This window comes from Mobula hypostoma, unplaced genomic scaffold, assembly GCF_963921235.1.
Source record: "Mobula hypostoma unplaced genomic scaffold, sMobHyp1.1 scaffold_36, whole genome shotgun sequence".
NCBI classification, from domain to species: Eukaryota; Metazoa; Chordata; class Chondrichthyes; order Myliobatiformes; family Myliobatidae; genus Mobula; species Mobula hypostoma.
Genome location: NW_026948187.1, coordinates 78,301 through 97,714, shown reverse-complemented (window position 1 = coordinate 97,714; position 19,414 = coordinate 78,301). Strand labels below are relative to the sequence as shown.

The window sequence follows — 19,414 nt, the reverse complement described above, 5'->3', positions numbered from 1 at the left end:
CCAAGATCTTTCAAGAATCACCAGATTATCGAATGATTCTGGAAGACTGGAAAATAACAAATGTCAGTCCACTTTTCAAGAAGGCAGAGAGGCAGAAGGAGGAACTCTGTAGGACAGATATCTTGACCTCGAGTGGTTGGGGAAAATGCTGGATTCCCAACTGAATGGTTAATTGTCTGTACCCCTTTTCCCACCTGTACCTCTGTTTATTACAGATCCATCATCTGTACCAACTCCACATCCCGAGGGGACAACACCTGAGCCAAGCGATGATTTGTCCAATATCACAGACCAAGTTACAAGTTCAGGTATCAGTTGTGGGGATGTGCTTTAAACAGACTCTTCTCAAAAATTATCATCCGATGGATTCAGCCAGAATCAAGTGACTAACTGAGGGCAGCTGGGTGACAGAGGGCGCGAGGGGGGTGGGTGATGGAGGGCGCGAGGGGGGTGGGTGACAGACGGTGCGAGGGGGATGGGTGACGGAGGGCGCGAGGAGGATGGGTGACGGAGGGCGCGAGGGGGATGGGTGACGGAGGACGCGAGGGGGATGGGTGACGGAGGGCGCGAGGGGGATGGGTGATGGAGGGCGCGAGGGGGATGGGTTATGGGGGTGCTGAGGACATAGGGTTATGGGTGGGCCAAGAAGTTGTGGGAGAGATAGAGCGGGACAGGTGAGGAAGCTAGTAAAAGAGCATTGTGTGATGGCCCTGACCAACTGGAACGGGCACAAATATCTCAGTATTCTGAGCAGTAGATGTTGAGGAGGCCACTAGGACTGGTACGCGGATCTGTGGGATGACCGTGACCTGAAATGAATGACAGATGCTGGGGATAGTTGAGTAACCGTAACATACAGTGTCAGATCCCATTCTCTTTGGATATTACATCCTGGAGAATTGTTCTGGAGTGTCTGATGTGCAGGCATGGATTGACTCAGAGTGGAAGTGGAGGGAATTGTCAAAGAGCCATCTAGTAGAAAGATGGAGGTGATTTGTTATGGATGACTTAGTTCAGCTGAGCGGCCCTCTCATGCGAGGAGGATGTGGATTGCAGTGACTGGTGACTGGGTGAGTGCTGTATAAACTTACATGGTGGAGCACGATGGGCCTCTGATGGCATGGCATGACGGAATGCTGATTTTAGTGTTTCCGATAGTCTCGTTCTATCACAAACTAGCTCAGCACTTCCTCTCCAATACACAGCTTGTGTCCCTGACTTAAAACACGTTCAGTGTCTCTTGGGAACAGCAGAGTACAGAGTATGACTTTGTCCACAGTCCCATAACAACCTACAGGCGCATTGTCAGTGGTAGGGGTGGTAGAAATGGAGACTCTCCCAAGTTTCCGTGGTGGAAATTTGAATGTTTGCGTTTCCATAACAAGAGAGGATGTTCTTGGGAAACAGAAAGTTCTGAATGTTGACAAGTCACCTGGACCAGACAGTGTGCACCCCAGAGTTCTGGAAGAGATGTCTGAAGAGATTGTGGAGGCATTAGTAATGATCTTTCAAGAATCACTAGATTCTATATGTTTCTGGAAGATAAGGAGATTACAGATATCACTCCACTCTTGAAGAAGGTAGCGAGTTAGAAAGAAGGAAACTATTGGCCTGTTATTCTAATCTCACTGGATGGGAAGATGTTGGAGTCCCAACCCGGTGGTCTATTGTCTGTTCCTTCGTACCCACTACGTACCCCTGTTTATTACAGATCCATCATCTGTATCAACTCCACAAACCGAGAGGACAATTCCTGAACTAAGTGATGATTTGTCCACAATCAGAGACCAGGATATAAGCTCAGGTATTAGTTGCGGGGGCAAGTTTTACACAGACTTCCCGCTGAAATTATCATCCAATGGGTTCAATCACAATCAAGGGATAGACTGAGGGGAGATGGGTGTTGGAGGGATAGCGGGCGATTGATGGTAGAGTCACTGTGGGAGATGGGTGTTGGAGTGGCCAAGTGAGGTGGGTGACCAGTCTGACCAATTAGAATGGACAGAAATATCTCATTATTCCGAGCAGTGGGATTCGAGAAGAATCGAGGGACTGACTGTGGGATGATAGATTGGCCAAGGGATATGAGTGACAGTCGGTTCATGGACAGAAAGGTGTGGGATGTCTCAAGCGGTGTGGGAGAGACCATGGGGAGAGTGTTTAGGGAGCAAGTAAAAGTGTTGCATGATGGGTCTGACCAGTGGGGATGGGGCATCGGTTTGCCATGCGTATTGGGGTTGATGGAGGTCACTGTGCCTGGCACATGGTTGAGTGGGATGAACAGAAGCTCGCTTGTTGAGATATACATGAAGTGAATTCAACCTGAAGGTGCAATGGATAATTGAGTGACTGTAGCGTACAAAGTCGAATATCAGTATCCCTGGATCCAGCATACTCAGGAATTGTTCTGGTGAGAATGACGTATTGGCAAGGAATGCCAGAGTGGGACTGTAGAAATTGACAAAGACGGTTCTAACCATCTGGTTGAAAGATGGAGGTGATTTGGTTGGGATAACTCATGGGAGGAGGATTCGAAAGGCAGATACTGGTGGCTGGGTAAGCGCTCTATAACCTTACATGACTGGGTGTGATAGGCCTGTGTTGGTATGTTGGAAGGCTGGTTGTGGTGATTCCTGTAGTCTCATCCTATCACAAGCTGGCACAACAGTGACCTTGTGCCCCTAATTTAGAACATATTCAGCGTCTCTTGGGAACAGTAGGGTACAGATCTTGACTGTGTCCACAATTGCATAGCCATTTACAAGCACATTGTCAGTTGTAGGAGTGGTTGAAATGGATCCTATTGCAAATTGCAATGGTGGAGCTTTGACAAAACTGTGTTACCATAATGAGAGAGGAGGTTTCCTGGGAAACTGAAAGGTCTGAATGTAGATGAAACATCTGAACAAGATGGTGTACGCCCAGAGTTCTGGAAGAGGAGGCTGATGAGCGTGTGGAAGGATTGGTAATGATCTTTCAAGAATCACTAGATTCTGGATTGGTTCCGGATGACTACAAAGTTACAAATGTAACTCCACACTTCAGGAAGGTAGAGAGGCAGAAGGAAAGATACTACAGGCCAGTTATTCTGGCCTCAGTGACTGGCAGATGTTGGAGTCCCAATGGGGTGGGCAATTGTCTGTTCCTCTATTCCCACCATGTGCCCCTGTTTATTACAGATTCAGCATCTGTACCAACTTTGCAACCCAAGGGGACCACTCCCAAGCCAAGTGATGATTTGTCCACAATCAATGACCCAGAAACAAGTTCAGGTATCAGTTGTGGGGATGTGTTTTACAGAGACTCCTCTCTGCAATTTACAGTCAACGGTAATGGAGGGCCCTAGGAAGATGGGTGATAGAGTGACAGAGTGGGCTGGGTGACGGAGTGGCAGAGGGGGATGTGTGTCAGGGTGACGCAGAGAGGTGGGTGACGGAGTGGCCGAGGGTTATGGGTGACGGAGTGGCTGAGGGAGATGGTTGAGTGAATGAGTGGCTGAGGGAGATAGGTGATGGAGATTCTGAGGACAAAGGTGCGTGGGAAGGCCAAGCAGGTGTGGGACTGACCGAGGAGAGAATGGTGAGGAAACAAATAAAAGAGTGTTGCATGATGGGTCGAATGGACAGAGATATCTAGGTATTCTGAGCAGTGGGTGTTGGAGAGGCCACTGGGACTGGTACATGGAACTACGGGATGTACAGAAGGTCATGCTTTGTGATAAAAATAAATTGAAATGAATGTACAGATGCTGGGGATGGTTGAGTGATCGTAGCATGCAGGATCAGATTTGAGTATCCCTGGATGTTACATTCTAGAGAATTGTTCTGTAGTATCTGACGTACAGGCAAGGGTTGACTCAGATTGGGAAAAGAGCGAGTTGCCTAAGGGCCATCTAGTAGAAAGTGGGAGGTGATTTGCTATGGACGACTTAGTTTAGCTGACCAGACCTCTCATGTGAGGAAGATATGCATTGCAGTGACTGGTGGTTGGGTGAGTGCTGTATAAACTCAGATAGTGGAGCACGATGGGCCTGTGATGGTATGACGGAAGGCTGGCTGTAGTGATTCCTGTATCTGGTCCATCACAAGTTCGCCCAGTAAATCTTCTCCCACACACACCATGTGTCCCTGATTTGAAACACATTCAGGGACTCTTGGGAACAGTAGGGTACACAACACGACCTTGTCCACAATCCCAGAAACATCCACTAGCACGTTTGTCAGTGGTAGGGGTGGTAAAAATAGAGCCTTCTGCAAAACACAATGATGGAACTTTGACTGGACTGTTTTACCATAACTAGAGAAGAGATTCTTGGGAAACTGAAAGGTCTGAATGTAGATGAGACATCTGAACGAGATCGTGTACCCCAGAGTTCTGAAAGAGCAGGCTGATGAGTGTGTGGAAGGATTGGTGATGATCTTTCAAGAATCACGAGGTTCTGGATTGGTTCCGGATGACTGCAAAATTACAAATGTAACTCCACTCTTCAAGAAGGTAGAGGGGCAGAAGGAAGGATACCAATAGACTGGTCCTGGACTTATTCCCTGGCATAATTTACATATTGCTATTTAACTATTTATGGTTTTATTACTATTTAATTATTTATGGTGCAACTGTAATGAAAACCAATTTCCCCGGGATCAATAAAGTATGGACTATGACTATGACTACAAGCCAGTTATTCTGGCCTCAGTGACTGGGAGATGTTGGAGTCCCAATGCAGTGGGCATTTGTCTGTTCTTCTATTCGCACCATGTGCCCTTGTTTATTACTGATCCAATATCTGTACCAACTCCACAAACTCTGGGGACAAGTCCTGATCCAAGTGATGATTACTCCACAATCATGGACCCAGATACAAGCTCAGGTATCAATTATGGGGATGTGTTTTACAGTGACTCCTCTCTGCAATTAACATTTGATGGATAGAACCAGCATCAAGCGGCTGACTGAGGGATGATGGGAGATGGAGGGCCCGAAGGAGATCGGTGCGAGTGCCAGATGGGGATGGGTGATGGATTAGCTGAAGGAGATATGTGTCAGGATGACCAAGAGAGGTAGGTGACTGGGTGGTCGAGGGAGATGTGTGCCGGAGTGGGTGAGGGACATGGGTGTCAGGGTTACCCAGAGAGGTGGGTGATGGAGTCGTCGAGGGAGATGTGTGTCAGGGTTACTGAAGGAGGTGGGTGAATGAGTTGCTGTTGAAGATAGATGATGGAGATGCTGATTACAGAGGGGTGTGGGAAGGCCGAGAATGTGTGGGAGCGACCAAAGGAGAGTGGTGAGGAATCAAGTGAAAGAGTGTTGCGTGACAGGTCTGACCAATTGGAATGGACACAAGTGTCTGGGTATTCTGAGCAGTGGGTGTTCAGGAGGCCACTGGGACTGGTACATGGAACTGTGAGATGAACAGAAGGTCATGTGTTTTGATAAACATGAACTGAAATGAACGTACAGATACTGGGATAATTAAGTGACCGTAGCATACTGGGTCAGATCCCAGTATCCCTGGATATTACATCTTTGAGAATTGTTCTGGAGTGTCTGACATACAAGGAAGGATTGACTCAGAGTGGAGGGAACTGAGGGAATTGACTCAGTGTGGAGGGGATGGAGGGAATTGTCAAAGATCCATCTGGTAGAAAGATGGAGGTGTTTTGTAATGGACGACTTAGTCAGCTGAATCGACCTCTCATGCGAGGATGATGTGGATTGCAGTGACTGGTGTTTGAGTGAGTACTGTATAACCTTACATTGTGGAGAATGATGGGCCTGTGATGGCATGATGGAATGCTGATTTTGGTGATTCCTGTAGGTTGTCCCATCAGAAACTTACTCAGTACTTCCTCTCGAAACTCACCATGTGTTCCTGATATAAAACACATTCAGCGTCTCTTGGGAACAGTAGGGTACAGAGAATGTCTTCGTCCACAATCCCATATCCATCTACAAGCACATTGTCAGTGGTAGGGGTAGTAGAAATTGAGGCTGTCCAATGTCTCTGTGGTGGAAATTTGAATGTTTATGTTTCCATAACAAGAGAGGAGGTGCTTGGGAAACAGAAAGGTCTGAATGTAGATAGATCACCTGGACCAGACCCAGAGTTCTGGAAGAGGTGACTGAGGAGATTGTAGAGGGATTAGTCTTGATCTTCAAAGAATCCCTTGATTCTACACGTTTATGAAAGACAAGAAAATTACAGATGTCACTTCACTCTCGAAGAAGGTAGCGAGGCAGGAAGAAGGAAATGATAGGTCTGTTATTCTAATCTCAGTGGTAGGGAAAATGTTGGAGTCCAAACTGGTGGTCTATTGTCTGTTCCTTTGTTCCCACCATTTACCCCTGTTTATTACAGATCCAACATCTGTACCAACTCTACAAACCAAAGGGACAAGTCCTGAGCCAAGTGATGATTTGTCCACAATCACTGACCAGGATACAAACTCAGGTACCAGTTGTGGGGACATGTTTTACACAGACATCACTCTGAAATTATTATCCGATGGATTCAACCAGAATCAAGTGACTGACTGAGGGGAGATGGGAGATGGAGAGATCGAGGGAGATTGGTGATAGAGTCACCGTGGGAGATGGGTGATGGACGGGCTGTGGGAGACCGATGACAGATGGACCAAGGACAGAGGGGCGTGGGATGGCTCAAAGGGTGTGGGAGAGACCAAGGGAAGAGTGTTGAGGGAGCAAGTAAAAGTGTGTTGCATGATGGGTCTGACCAATCGGGATGGGCTTGGGGTTTGCCCTGAGCTGCGGGGGGGTCGTGGAGGTCACTGTGTTTGGCACACGCGTGAGTGGAGTGCACAGGAGCTCGGTTGTTGAGATAATATGATTTGAAATCAACCTAAAGGTGCTGTAGATAATTGAGTGACTATAGCATACAGAGTCAGATCTCAGTATCCCTGGACGCTGCATCCCTGGAGAGAATGACGTATTGGCAAGGAATGAGAGAATGGGACTGGAGAAATTGACCAAGAGGGTTCTAGCCATCTGATCGAAAGATGGAGGTGATTTGGTTGGGATGACCCATGACCTCTCATGGGAGGAGGATGCCAAATGCTGAGTGTGGTGGTTGGGTGAGTGCTGGATAACCTTACATGATCGGGTGTGATGTGCCTTTGTTGGTACGTTGGAAGTCTGGTTGTGATGATATCAGTTGTCTCATCCTATCACAAACTAGCATAATACTTCCTCTCCAACATTCACCATGTGCCCTTGATTTAAAACATATTCAGGGTCTCTTGGGAACAGTAAGTCAGAGAGCATGACTTTGTCCACAATTGCATCACCGTCTGCAGGCACATTTGTCAGTGGTAGCAGTTGTAGAAATGGAGCCTCCTGCAAATCACAATGGTGTAGCTTTGAATGAACTGTGTTACCATCACTAAAGAGGAGGTTCTTGGGAAACTGAAAGGTCTGAATGCAGATGAGACATATGAACGAGAGTTCTGGAAAAGCAGGTTGACGAAATGGTGGTGGGATTGGAAATGATCTTGCAAGAATTACTTGATTCTGGAATGGTTCCGGATGGCTGTAAAATTACAAATGTATTTCCACTCTTCAAGAAGGTAGAGAGGCAGAAGGAGGGAAACTATAGGCCAGTTATTCTGACTTCAGTGATTGAGTAGATGTTGGAGTCCCAACTGGGTGGTCAATTGTCTTTTCCTCTGTTCCCACCATGTGCTCCTTTTTATCACAGATCCAACATCCGAACCAACTCCACAAACTGAGGGGACAACTCCTGAGCTAAGCGATGATTTGTCCACGACCAAGGACCCAGATACAAGCTCAGGTATCAGTTGTGGGGAAGTATTTTACAGAGACTCCTCTGCAATTAACATTCAACGGATTCTACCAACATCATGCAACTAAATGAGGGGAGATGGATGACGGAGTGGCCGAGAGGGATAGATGATTGAGTGGCCGAGGGGGATAGGTGATGGCATGCCTGAGGGGAATGGGTGATGTGTATGGGAGAGACCGAGTGAGAGGGGTGTGGAACCAAGAAAAAGTGTTGCATGGTTGTCTAGATCAATTGGAGTGGACAAAAGTATCTAGGCATCCTGTGCAGTGACTGTTTGGAGGCCATTTGGTTTGGTACATGGGTAGAATAGAAGGTAATGTGCTGTGATAAACATGAAGTGATATGAATATTCAGATGTTTGCGATAATTGAGGGGCTGCAACATATAGGTTCAGATCTGAGTATCCCTGGATGTTGCATCCTAGACACTTGATCTGGTGTGTCTTACGTATTCAGAAGATGTGACTTAGATTGGGAATGGAGACATTATCAGAGGCTTTGAGCCATCTGGTAGAAAGGTGGAGGAGATTCGTTTGGGATGACTTAGGATATCTCAGGGGAGGAAGAAAAGGTCTGCAGAGACTGTTGGTTGGATGAGTGTTGTCTAACCTTAATGTCTGGGCGTGATGGACATGTGTTGGTATGATGGAAGGCTGGTTGTGGTGATTACTGCTGTCTCCTCCCATCTCAAACTAGCACAATACATCCTCTCCTACACTCACCATGTGTCCTTGATTTAAAACACTTTCCCTCTCTCGGGAACAGTAGGGTACAGAGCATGACTTTGTCCACAATCCCAGAGACATCACAAGTACATTTGTCACTGGGAGCTGCTTTAGAAATGGAGTCTCACCCAAGTCTCTGTGGTGAAGCTGTGGACTGGTCTGTGGGATGAATGAATAATGTCCCAGGTTACACAACCTCTCTTTATAACTTTGATACTGAAATATAGGCAAATGTCTTGTGAATATTTTACACAGTCTTTCTGTGAGTGCATGGACTGGGCTGACGGCAACAGTGGTGGAGGTGGATACGATGGGGTCTTTTAAGAGACTCCTGGACAGGTATATGGAGCTCAGAAAAATAGAGGGCTATGGGTAACTCTAGGTAATTTCTCAGGTAAAGACATGTTCGTCATAGCTTGTGGGCCAAAGGGCCTGTATTGTGCTGTAGGTGTTCTGTATTTCTACGTTTCTCGTTTGGTGACATCTTTCCGAAAACAGGATGAACAAAGCTGTGAGCCTGTTATTCCGAGTGTAGCCTCATCATCATCTCATAGCACTACAGAATAATTTGTCACCTCCTTTGGTCAATGCCCTGACTGAAGGTCAGCATAATATGCAAACAGGTGAACCATCTGGCAAACTGTATTTTCCGTATTTGAGGAAATATCCATTCTTGCAAAGAAACATAGGATACCTCTTCAAACTGCGCTGAAGCTCATTGGAAGCCAGTCTAGTATTAAATAACTTTGAATTTTTAAAGCTCTGTAGAGGTGGTAGCTGTGTTTCCTCACCAGAGCTCATAGGTGAATGTGCTATTATTATTAATCTGAACATGCATCTGATGCTGTTTAACATTCAGGGTCACTTAAGTAACCCGGCCGGTTCTCATCATTCTCAGTGAGATGGTGGTTTTGCATCAATATATCTTTTCAGGGAGATTTTCTCTGTCAGTCTTACTTACTCACACAAAGATGCTGTATTTATTCAGGTCTTCAGATTCACATTGATGAACTGATGGCTGAGTAATTGCCTGTCATGTCCATAAAACCATAAAGCATCTGGGAGTGTATCCACTGGAATTTAGAAGAATGAGGGGGGATCTCATTGAAACCTATCGAATTTTGAAAGGCCTCGAAAGAGTGGATGTGGAGAGGATGTTTCTTTTGGTGGGGGAGTCTTAGACCAGAGGACGCAGCCTCAGAATAAAGAGATTTCCATTTAGAACATATTGAAGAGGATTTGTTTTCAGCAGAGAATGGTAAATCTGTGAGGTTTTTTATCATGGGTGGCTTAGGACGTCAAGTGATTGGGTATAGTTAAGGTAATGGTTCATCAGAGCATGAAGACAGAAGTTTGTAGCTGAGCGTGAAATGTATCAGCCATGATGAAATGAAGCATAATTGATGGGCCAAATGGCCTAATTCTGCTCGAATGGTCGTATAAGAGCAGAATTAGGCCATTTAACCCATCATGTGTGCCCCAATCCATTAAGGCTCTCAACTCCATTCCCTGCCTTCTCCCCATAACCTCTGACACTGGAATAAACAAGAGTCTATCAGCCACCTCTTCATCTATACTCAATGACGTGACTTCCACAGCTGTCCATGGCAACGAGTTTCACAGAAACACCCACCCGCTGGTTGAAGAAAATCCTCCTTATTTTATGTTATTCATTTATTTAGTGATACTGAGCGGAGGAAGCCCTTTCAGCACTTTGAGCCTTGATGTCTCAGCCAACACCGACAAACCTGATTATTCCTAAACTAATCACGGGACAATTTACAGTGACCAATTAACCTACCCGGCATGTCTTTTGACTGTGGAATGAATCCTATGCACCCAGGGAAAACCCACACATTTCACAGGGAGCACACAAAAACTCCTAACAGAATGGCACCAGGGTTGATCTCCAAACTCCAGAATGCTCCGTGCTGTAATATTGTAGAGCTCACCACTACGCTACTGTGACGCTCATCTCTGTACTAAATAGACATTCAAGTCAGTTGTTTAAAAGATCATTACTAATGTTCGCACAATCCTTTAGGCTGCCTCCTTCAGACCCCTTGGGGTGTAGTCCATCTGGATCAGGTGAATTTTCTACCTTCAGACATTTTCTCTCCAAGCACCTCCTTCACCCGACACTCTCAAATTTGTGGCATACTTCCTCTGTCTTCCACAGTGAAGAGTGACACAGAATAATTTCTTTGTCCCATATTACTACCTCCCAGTGTCAGTTTCCAGCATTCTGATACCAACCCTCATTTCTCGTTTTCTGTTTATACAGCTGAAACTTTTGGGATTTTCGTTTATATTATTAAATAGCTTTCCTTCATATTTCAGCTTTTCTCTTATGTTTTTTTTAGCTGCCTTCTTGTTTGTTTTCAAAGTTTCCTAATCATCTAACTTTCCACTAATCGTTGCTATGTTATATGCCCTCTCTTTTCCTTCAATGCATCTTTGACTTCCCTTGTCACCCACAGTCGTCTCGCCCTCCCTTGAGAGTACTACTTCATCTTTGAGATGTATCTATCTTCACCTTCAAAAGTGCCTCGAGAAACTCTTGCAATTCTTTTACTAAATTCTCTCTCTGCTACTATCCCCTTCCAATCAACTTTCACCACCTCCTGTCTCATGCTTCTGTAATTCCCTTTACTCTGCTGAAATATGGATGCATCCGACTTCATTCTCCTTCTGAAACTGTAGGGTAAATTCTTTCATATCATGAACAGTACCACGTAAGGGTTGTTTACCCTCATCCACTCATGCATTGCTACCATCATCCAATTCCTGCTTTGTGAATGGGAGACATGTGACACTGGGAGTTATCCAGAGATTACTGCCTTGCTCTTCATCCTCTTCCATAATTCCCTATACTCTCAGCGCAGGCCCCCTTCCCACTTTCTGACTGCTCACCCTCCCTCCTGAAAATATTTTGCAGTCTCTCTGAGACATCCTTGATCCTAGCACCTGGAAGCCAACAGACGATCCTGTTGCCACAGAATCTGCTGTCAGTCCCTGAACTATTGAGTGTTCTACCAACATCGCTCAACTTGAATTTACCCTTTCCCTCTGAGCCTTAGAATCGGCCACATTGCCACGACCTGGTAGATGTGACTGTGCTTTGATAGGTCATCCCCCCAGCAGTATCCACAAGGTGCTGTATGGCACAGCCACGGGGAAACTTGAACTAACTGCTTACTCCCCATAGATCTCCAACTGATCAACATTTTACAATCTGAAGGTTGCACACACCTCAGTGAAAGTTTCATCGAAGAGGTTTTCAGCCTCCAGGATGTTCCAGAGTACGTCTGGCTCAATTTCCTTGATCTCCTCAGTCAGGACCTCAAATTGGACTTCCTGCAGATGTAGAGTTCAGGGAGTCTCTGAGGTACGCGGAGATCCCATATAATACAGGAGGAACATTCCACTGCCCAAGCTATCATCCTGCCTACAATAGTGATATCTTTGACTCTTAACATCTTAAGCTTAAGTTCTGCAATCAACTACATGATTTCAAACAACTCAGAACCTTAGCCTCTGCCTGTTGAGTCAAAGCCTGACCATTCTTACTCCAACAATGGCTGCTCTGCTTATACTTCGTTTCTTTTTGTTGACCCTTGAAAAGTCACCAACAATCCAGGTGATTTTCTGCTCAACACACATGTCCTATCAGGTCTCGGTCACATTTAAAAGCTGGTGCATAAAGTCCACAAGCAACCATCTCCGACTCTCTCAGTGACCTTCTGCTGGCAGGCAAGCCCTGACTTGCCCCTGTTGCTTTTTAAACCTGGCATGTGAAATCCACAAAAAAAAACTCAAATTCACTCTGTGATTTCCCACTCAGCAGATATAAGTAGGAAGAATAATAGTTACCCCTGGAGGAGAAGAATAAGGAAAGTGAGATGGGATCCATGCCAAGATGCAGGGCGGAGATTACAGGAGTAAAAGAAAGGACCAGGTCTGGGATTGCCCATGTGCACAGTGATGTCCTCAGGCTCAGGAGTGAGCAGTGAGGATTACTGCAAGGAAATGTGGGTCCCACATTTCTTCCCTGCAATTCATCCCCGCCCAGAAGGAGGGTAATATCAATTGTTTGTGTGGGAAAGATGGTGAAGGTAAGAGGGATAACATGAAGCCAGTTCTCTGCTCCACAAACATCTCTCCCAGCCCAATGACTATTCTCAAAGTCCACACCCACAACTCTCTCTGTTGTTTTATCCCAGATCCCCAGATATCCACAAGTGAAGAAGCTGGAAAATCATCAGCTGGAGGACACAACCAGGAACCATCGTCTGTCCCAATGGGAGACACATCCACAGGTACCAAATCCTGTGTCTGTGGGGTTCAATCAGTCTCTCCCATTCTCTCACCAAGAATGTCTCATGGGTTAATTCACCTGCTGGACATCCAGTGTAGTGCACAGTATTGCCAAAAGTTTTAAGCCCTGTATCTCAGGAAAAAAATGTTGTCATTGGAGAAAGTCCAGAGGACTCTACACAGGACCCTGCTGTGTAGGGTCCAGAGGGTGACTCTGGGAATGAAGGAATTGATATATAAGGAGCATCTGGCATCTTGTGGCCTTTGGTACTCACAGGAATTTGGAAGAATGCAGAGGGATCTAATTAAAACCTACCAATTGTTGAAAGGACTAGTAAAGATGTATGTGGAGAGGATGTTTCCTATGGTAGCGGTGTCCAGAACTAGAAGGCACAACCTCAAAAGTGAGGGGCAACCCTTAATTAGAGCAGAGGTAAGGAGACATTTTTTTAGCCAGAGGGTAGTGAATCTGTGTGGTGCTGCTCTGCCATAGACTGCTGTGTAGGCCAAGACCATGGGTATACTTAAAGTGAAAAATGATAGTTTCCTCATCAGTAAGGGCAGCAAAGACTATAGCAAGAAGGCAGCTGTCCGGGGTTGAGTGGGATCTAGGATCAGCCATGATGGAATAGCAGAGCAGATTCAAAGGGGCGAATGGCCTAATTCTGTTCCTGGGTCTTATGGTCGAATTGTAGAGGTGAATGACATCAGGTTTTCATTTCCCTCCTCGGCCACATTTCAGCATCGTCTGAGATCACTCAAAGCAATGGTCTGGACTTCCTGGAGGTTCATTCTGTTTCATGCTGAAAGCAGTGACAGTTGTTTGGGAGAGCAATCTGGTCGTGCAAGAGTAAATGCCATAGAGTCTTAAAGATTTCACCGCAGTTGGAAAGCATGCATTCCCCCAACTCCTATCTCACCCCGACGCTATCTTTTAGTGATTGTAGTCTGTCAAACTGTTATGTTCCTTTTTTATTTTATTGTCTACATCTGCTGACTTCCAAAGGTAAAGGACACAGTGTGTCAACAACTACAGGACCCATCCAAGAAACATCCTCTTCCCAAGAGGAAGAAACTTGCTCAGGTATTGTGTGTGTGCATGTGTCTGTGTGTGTCTGTTGGGGTGGCGGGAGGTTAATGCAAGTTGGTCTGCTGGAGGGCCCTCAGTCAGATTTGGTGCCCAGTGACATCATGTGTGATCTACCCACAGGATACAGGAAGAAATACCATATTTGCACATTGTTGGAGGAACTTCTCTGAAACTATGTTATTCCTTGTGTAAATATCACAGCATACACTCTACTTATATTTCCTCAGCCCATAGCTTGTATGCTCCACCCGCACTCTTGTTCTTTGATGATCTCTATATCTTCTTGCTGTATGCCCCACACCTCATTCCAAACACTTCACACTGCACCATTCTGCCTTTCTGTGGCAGTCCGTACATGTTATTTGTGAAGATCAGTTAATCTCATTAGTTGTATCCAAAATTAGACTCAAATGAGACCCCTCCCTGTCACCTGCCTTTACCCCTTCTCATCCATCCCCACCCACTCAACCTTCTTTCCCTGCTGAGCCTCCTTTACATTTCAGTGCAGATCATGATGTGCTGCATTCTCTGGCAATGTGATTTCCAATCCCACCTTCACAATCCCCCATACTCTGGGTGTTGCTGCCTCTGGGTCAGGCCAGGTGGAAATGTAACTCAAAACTGCGTTAATCTTCCAGTCAATGAACTCCCAACAAAGGAGGAGTGTGAAAAGATGATTAACACGGCCCTAGTGTTATATGTTGGACAGAGCAACCTGGAAAACTCCAAGGAGTATCTCCATCAGGTGAGAGGTTTATTCCACATTGATTCTGGTTCGAAGATTCTGACTAATGTAGCGGTGGTTGTAGCTCCCCATCCCAGTAAGCCTGAATTTTCCCCTCCCATTCCCAGTGACCACTGTTTCTCATTGAATGGTGGATATCCATCCTCTGTGAGGAACAGTTGCTGCTCCCAGTTTGCCATTTGTAATTAACATTGTCTCCCAACCACAATCAAAGTTACTTAATCTCCCCATCAACACAGATTGAATGTCCCACCTTTTCATAGTTTGAATTTCCCCCATCAGCCTTACTCCTTCATTCCCAGATACCACTGAGATTTCTGTTGTGGAGAAAGGGAATTAACTGGTCTGAGAGGTTTAGTGCAATCATGTTTGGGTGGCGATTTGGTGATGCGTCTCTGCCACATGAGGTGTTAGGGTGCTCCTTCCGTCTGGTGGCCTGCAGGTCACCTTTGGATAAGCCCCAGATTAGAGTCACGTGAAACCATGGGAGAAAGTGGTGAATGAGCAGCTGGTGCAGATCATAAATCCTGATTATTCAACCCCAGGCAGACAAAATGTGAAGTTCATTGATACTGCCCAGAAGAAGGCAATAGCAAAGCCTTTCTGTAGAATAAGTTGTTATTACTTACCTGGTGGTTGGTGGGGGCTGGGGGAGATGCTTTTGCTGAAGCAGGTAGGTGGAGCAGGTGGGGCTACAGTCCATGATATTTACATCATGATGCTTATACATGGGATGGGGAGGGGTGTTTTGGGGGTCTGAAATTTTCTTTCTTTGTTTTTTTTCCATTATGTGGATGTCTGTGAAGAGTAAGAATTTCACTTTGTATACTGTATGCATTCTTATGTACTGAACCGTTAAACAATCATGGTCATGAACAGATATGATGATGATGGTGAGTGGAATCATCTCAATCAAGAGTTCCCAGTCTTTTTTTTTTAATATAAAATGAAGTCACAGCATTAATTGAGGGATCAATGGACCACAGGTTGGGGACTCTTGATCTAGATTGAGGGAGGTGAAAGGTATTCCCTAGTTTCTTTGGTTGGAGGTAGCATTCCATTTGAGGAAGAAGGGGCAAGGGTTCGAATATGAGGACTGAAATGGAAATTTTCTTCTGTCCAGTTAAAGGACAATGTAATCCTTATTTAAGAGGATGGCATTACCCCTAATATGGAGCAGAAGCTGTCACGCTTTTGGAGGAGGGGAAATCTCCTGCATGTGTCGAGTGTGGGGCCTTCAATGTTTTGGAAGAAGAGATGCCGGGGTGTGACAGGAAAAGTCGTTCTCCTGGTGTCCACACACGGAGATTTCCATAAATCCTCAGCAAAGGGTGTCCTTTAGTGGGAAGGGGTTTCCCCTGGTAGGGGTGGATTTGTATATTGATTGATGAGGAATGTGATCAGTCCAATTCAGAAGGAATGGATTTCTGCCAGGGTACAGTGGATGTGGATTTCCCCTGGTAGGGGTAGATTTGTATATTGATTGATGAGGAATGTGATCAGTACGATTCAGAAGGAATGGATTTCTGCCAGGGTACAGTGGATGTGGATTTCCCCTGGTAGGGGTAGATTTGTATATTGATCGATGAGGAATGTGATCAGTCCGATTCAGAAGGGATGGATTTCTGCCAGGGTACAGTGGATGTGGCTCCTGGTGTGAAGGAGAAGCAATTTCTCGATGTTGGGTGACAGAGCCTGTGGGTGATGGGGGGAGGTGTGAGAGGTGTCCTGGTCTGAGTTATCATCCCCACATAGTGCTGTCTGACTCTGTTTCTTCATCTGTTCCTCACCATCGACTGTCCTCGTCAATAGGTTAGATGCCGAGAGAGTAGGTATGTCTTGTCCAAGTGCAAAGGTTTACACATAACAGAAGGGAAAGAATTGATACTCTGGATCCTGAATTACGATCATTCAATGTATCACTGGACAGTGGGAGCTGTTGCTGATGATGTGGTACTGTGGCAGGAAATTTGGGATGATGGTGAGAAATATAAGCTAAAATTGTATGATTATCCATTTAGCCTTTGCATTCTCTCGAAGTTATTGTTGAACCAGTTGTTCGTTCATTCTGCCAATTGCAGAGAATGCCTGGTGACCAGTGGACCTCAATGCTTCTCAGAATGCTGCCTGCTCTCCTCTGAGGAACAGATGTTGCTCTTAATTTCCTATAGTAATTAACATTATTTGCCTTCCACAATCAATATTACTTCAGTTCTCCATTATTGTGGTTAACCTTCCCACATTTTCAGAGTTTTCCATTCCAGTATCAGCCCGGCTTCCTCACTCTCTGATACCGTAGAGTTTCCCTTCACATTTCCGCCAATGACATCTCGACTCAGCTCCGGTTGCCATAGTTTGGTGGTGGTGACCACTTTTTAACTTTTCTGGTGTTTGATAGCATGGTTTTCCCTTCACTTTGAGCAGATCAGGTTCCTCTGATTTGTAGAGTAGGTTATCCATGGTACTAGTTGAAGTGTTTCCCTCAATTTTGGAGGGACAATTATCTCCCAGTTTGCGTAAAGGAAATTACAGTTCTACTAGATTTGGAAATGCTATTGATGGGAATTCCACCCATTTGAATTTTTGGATTTCCTGTGATGTAGAAATAAGGGTGAAGAATGCACACAAAACAAAACTGGAAACGCCCTTCAAAACAGGCAGCACTGGGAAGGACAACCAGATTTAATGCTTCATCTCAAAGAACCTTTGTTGAAAGTGTAAGGGAAACAGGAATGTATGGGGAAGACAAGGACTGTATGGCTCTATTTGACAAACTGGAATACATTGCAATGAGAAAGGCAGTCTGATGTAGGAAAATGAATTTACCTGTCTTGGGGGGCTTATGGAATATCCTATATTAAGGGAGTAGGAAATACTCCCTTGTTTTTTCCTGAATAATTGGTTTGAGATGGAGATCTGTTTTCTCCCCAGTCAAGGGAAATTGGAAGGCTTATTTTGTAGGAAGGAGTTATATCTAGTTTTTAAAATGGTTATGAACAGGTTTGCTCCATCTAACAAATGGACATTCCAAATATGACTTGCTGTGCTCACTCACAAAGAACTCCAGTGATGGCAATGACCGTGTACAATATTTTCTGCACATTGCCATACCTAACCCACATTTCAGACATTTTCTCCATCGAGTGATTTGACGCTGGACGCTACAGACGATCTCTGTGAATAAAATGTTAAGTCTGTGATTTGAAATACTACTTAGCCACTCCAAAGTGACAGATTTCAACAGATTTAAAAATAAAGATTTTGAGCAAGGCATTACGTCACACGAGTGTAATCCCTGCACTGACAGACTGTGATTAATTTACTGAATTGTTTTAGGTACTATTTGTGTGAGTTGGTTTGTTCCAACAAAGATTCGTGTCTTATTACAGAGGAAAAAGATAGCCATGTATGCAGAGTGAGGGATCTTCACAGGCTTGGAAAACAAGATTCCTTGGTGTGATGTGGAAGTTCATTCCCCTGGTGTACACACAGGGAGATTTCCATGAACCGTGAGAGAGGGATGTTCTCTAGTGTTTTGGAAGGTGATTTGCTCTGGTGAGGGAAAAGTTGGCTGGTGATTAATGAGGAACATGAACAATCTGATTTGGAAGTGATTAAGTCTCCCATTGTTTTGGGGATGTGGTTCTTGGTGTGAAGGATGGGGATTCTCTTGGTGTTAAGTAATGGATTTCTGTGGATGATGGTGGGTAGAGGGAAGCTCTCTGCTGTTATGCTGGGGGTCATGAGCCCAGGAGTGCAAATTAACCATGTTTCGTCACCCATTCCTCATCATCAATTGCCCTGATCCACAGATACGTGAGATGCTGATAGAGCAGACCCCCTGTAAGTACGTCCTGTCCAAGTACAGGAGGTAAACAGAACAGAGAAAGCAGGAAGATGGAAAAGAGTTGATACAGAAGATACTGGATTATGGTCATGAATGTATTACTCTATTCAATGTATTGATGGGGTAGGGATGGTGGTGGGGAATCTGGGACAGTCGGGTAATTTAACTAAAAAAATGCATAATTATCCGTACAGTCTTTCTTCTGCATTTCCTACATCTTATTGATAAACAAGTTATTTTTTTTCCAATTTCAAAGTAAATTTTGTTATTAAACCACATATATGTTACCATAAACAATCCTGAGATTTATTTTCTTGTATATGAATGCCTGTCTGAGAGTGGTTATGCCGGATAACTCGCACAGTCTGTTTAAAAATCCAATGGAAGCACAAAGTTTTCTCGATGATCTGCCTCCCTTTACGGAGGATTAATCAATGTATCATTTGTTTTTTTTCTCTCGTCTCTGATTGTTTAGTTCCAGGTTTTGTTTTCTCGATCTGGCAGTGTAGGCTTGTTTTATATAGTTAAACGATATTAGGCTTTTCTGTTCATGATCCTGTATATCTTACTCTTAATACCTTTGGGTAGTTATTTAGTCATACGTTTAATGATTGTTTTCTTTTTGAAATGTTAGTAAAGTATTATATTTTAAAATGGGGGATTGTTTTTTTCTTGTCCCCAGAGTCCTTGCTGTTTCTTACGTCATTTCTGATCATTTATATTTGAAAAATTAACATAGTAATATGATTTAATGTTTGATGTTCTTTGAAATATGAGTAGCAAGGAACTATTCGATGCTTTTAATTGCTTTAGATTCTTAATTTTTTCTTGTTATAGCTAGTTTTTACTTTTTTCCATAAGGGTGGTGTTTTTCT

At 44.7% G+C, this 19,414-nt stretch overlaps 1 protein-coding gene across 1 annotated transcript in view; it reads left to right on the top strand.

Moving 5' to 3' along the window:
* LOC134341521 (uncharacterized) overlaps positions 1-19,191 on the top strand; it is a 77,349-nt gene extending 58,158 nt beyond the window's left edge. Inside the window, exons 16-23 of the mRNA XM_063039393.1 lie at positions 216-308; positions 3,180-3,272; positions 6,356-6,448; positions 7,712-7,804; positions 12,764-12,859; positions 13,864-13,941; positions 14,586-14,692; positions 18,505-19,191. Coding sequence (XP_062895463.1) covers positions 216-308; positions 3,180-3,272; positions 6,356-6,448; positions 7,712-7,804; positions 12,764-12,859; positions 13,864-13,941; positions 14,586-14,692; positions 18,505-18,567 — 716 coding nt within the window. The 3' untranslated portion in view covers positions 18,568-19,191. The remainder of the gene's footprint in view (positions 1-215; positions 309-3,179; positions 3,273-6,355; positions 6,449-7,711; positions 7,805-12,763; positions 12,860-13,863; positions 13,942-14,585; positions 14,693-18,504) is intronic.
* Positions 19,192-19,414: the final 223 nt, after the last annotated feature.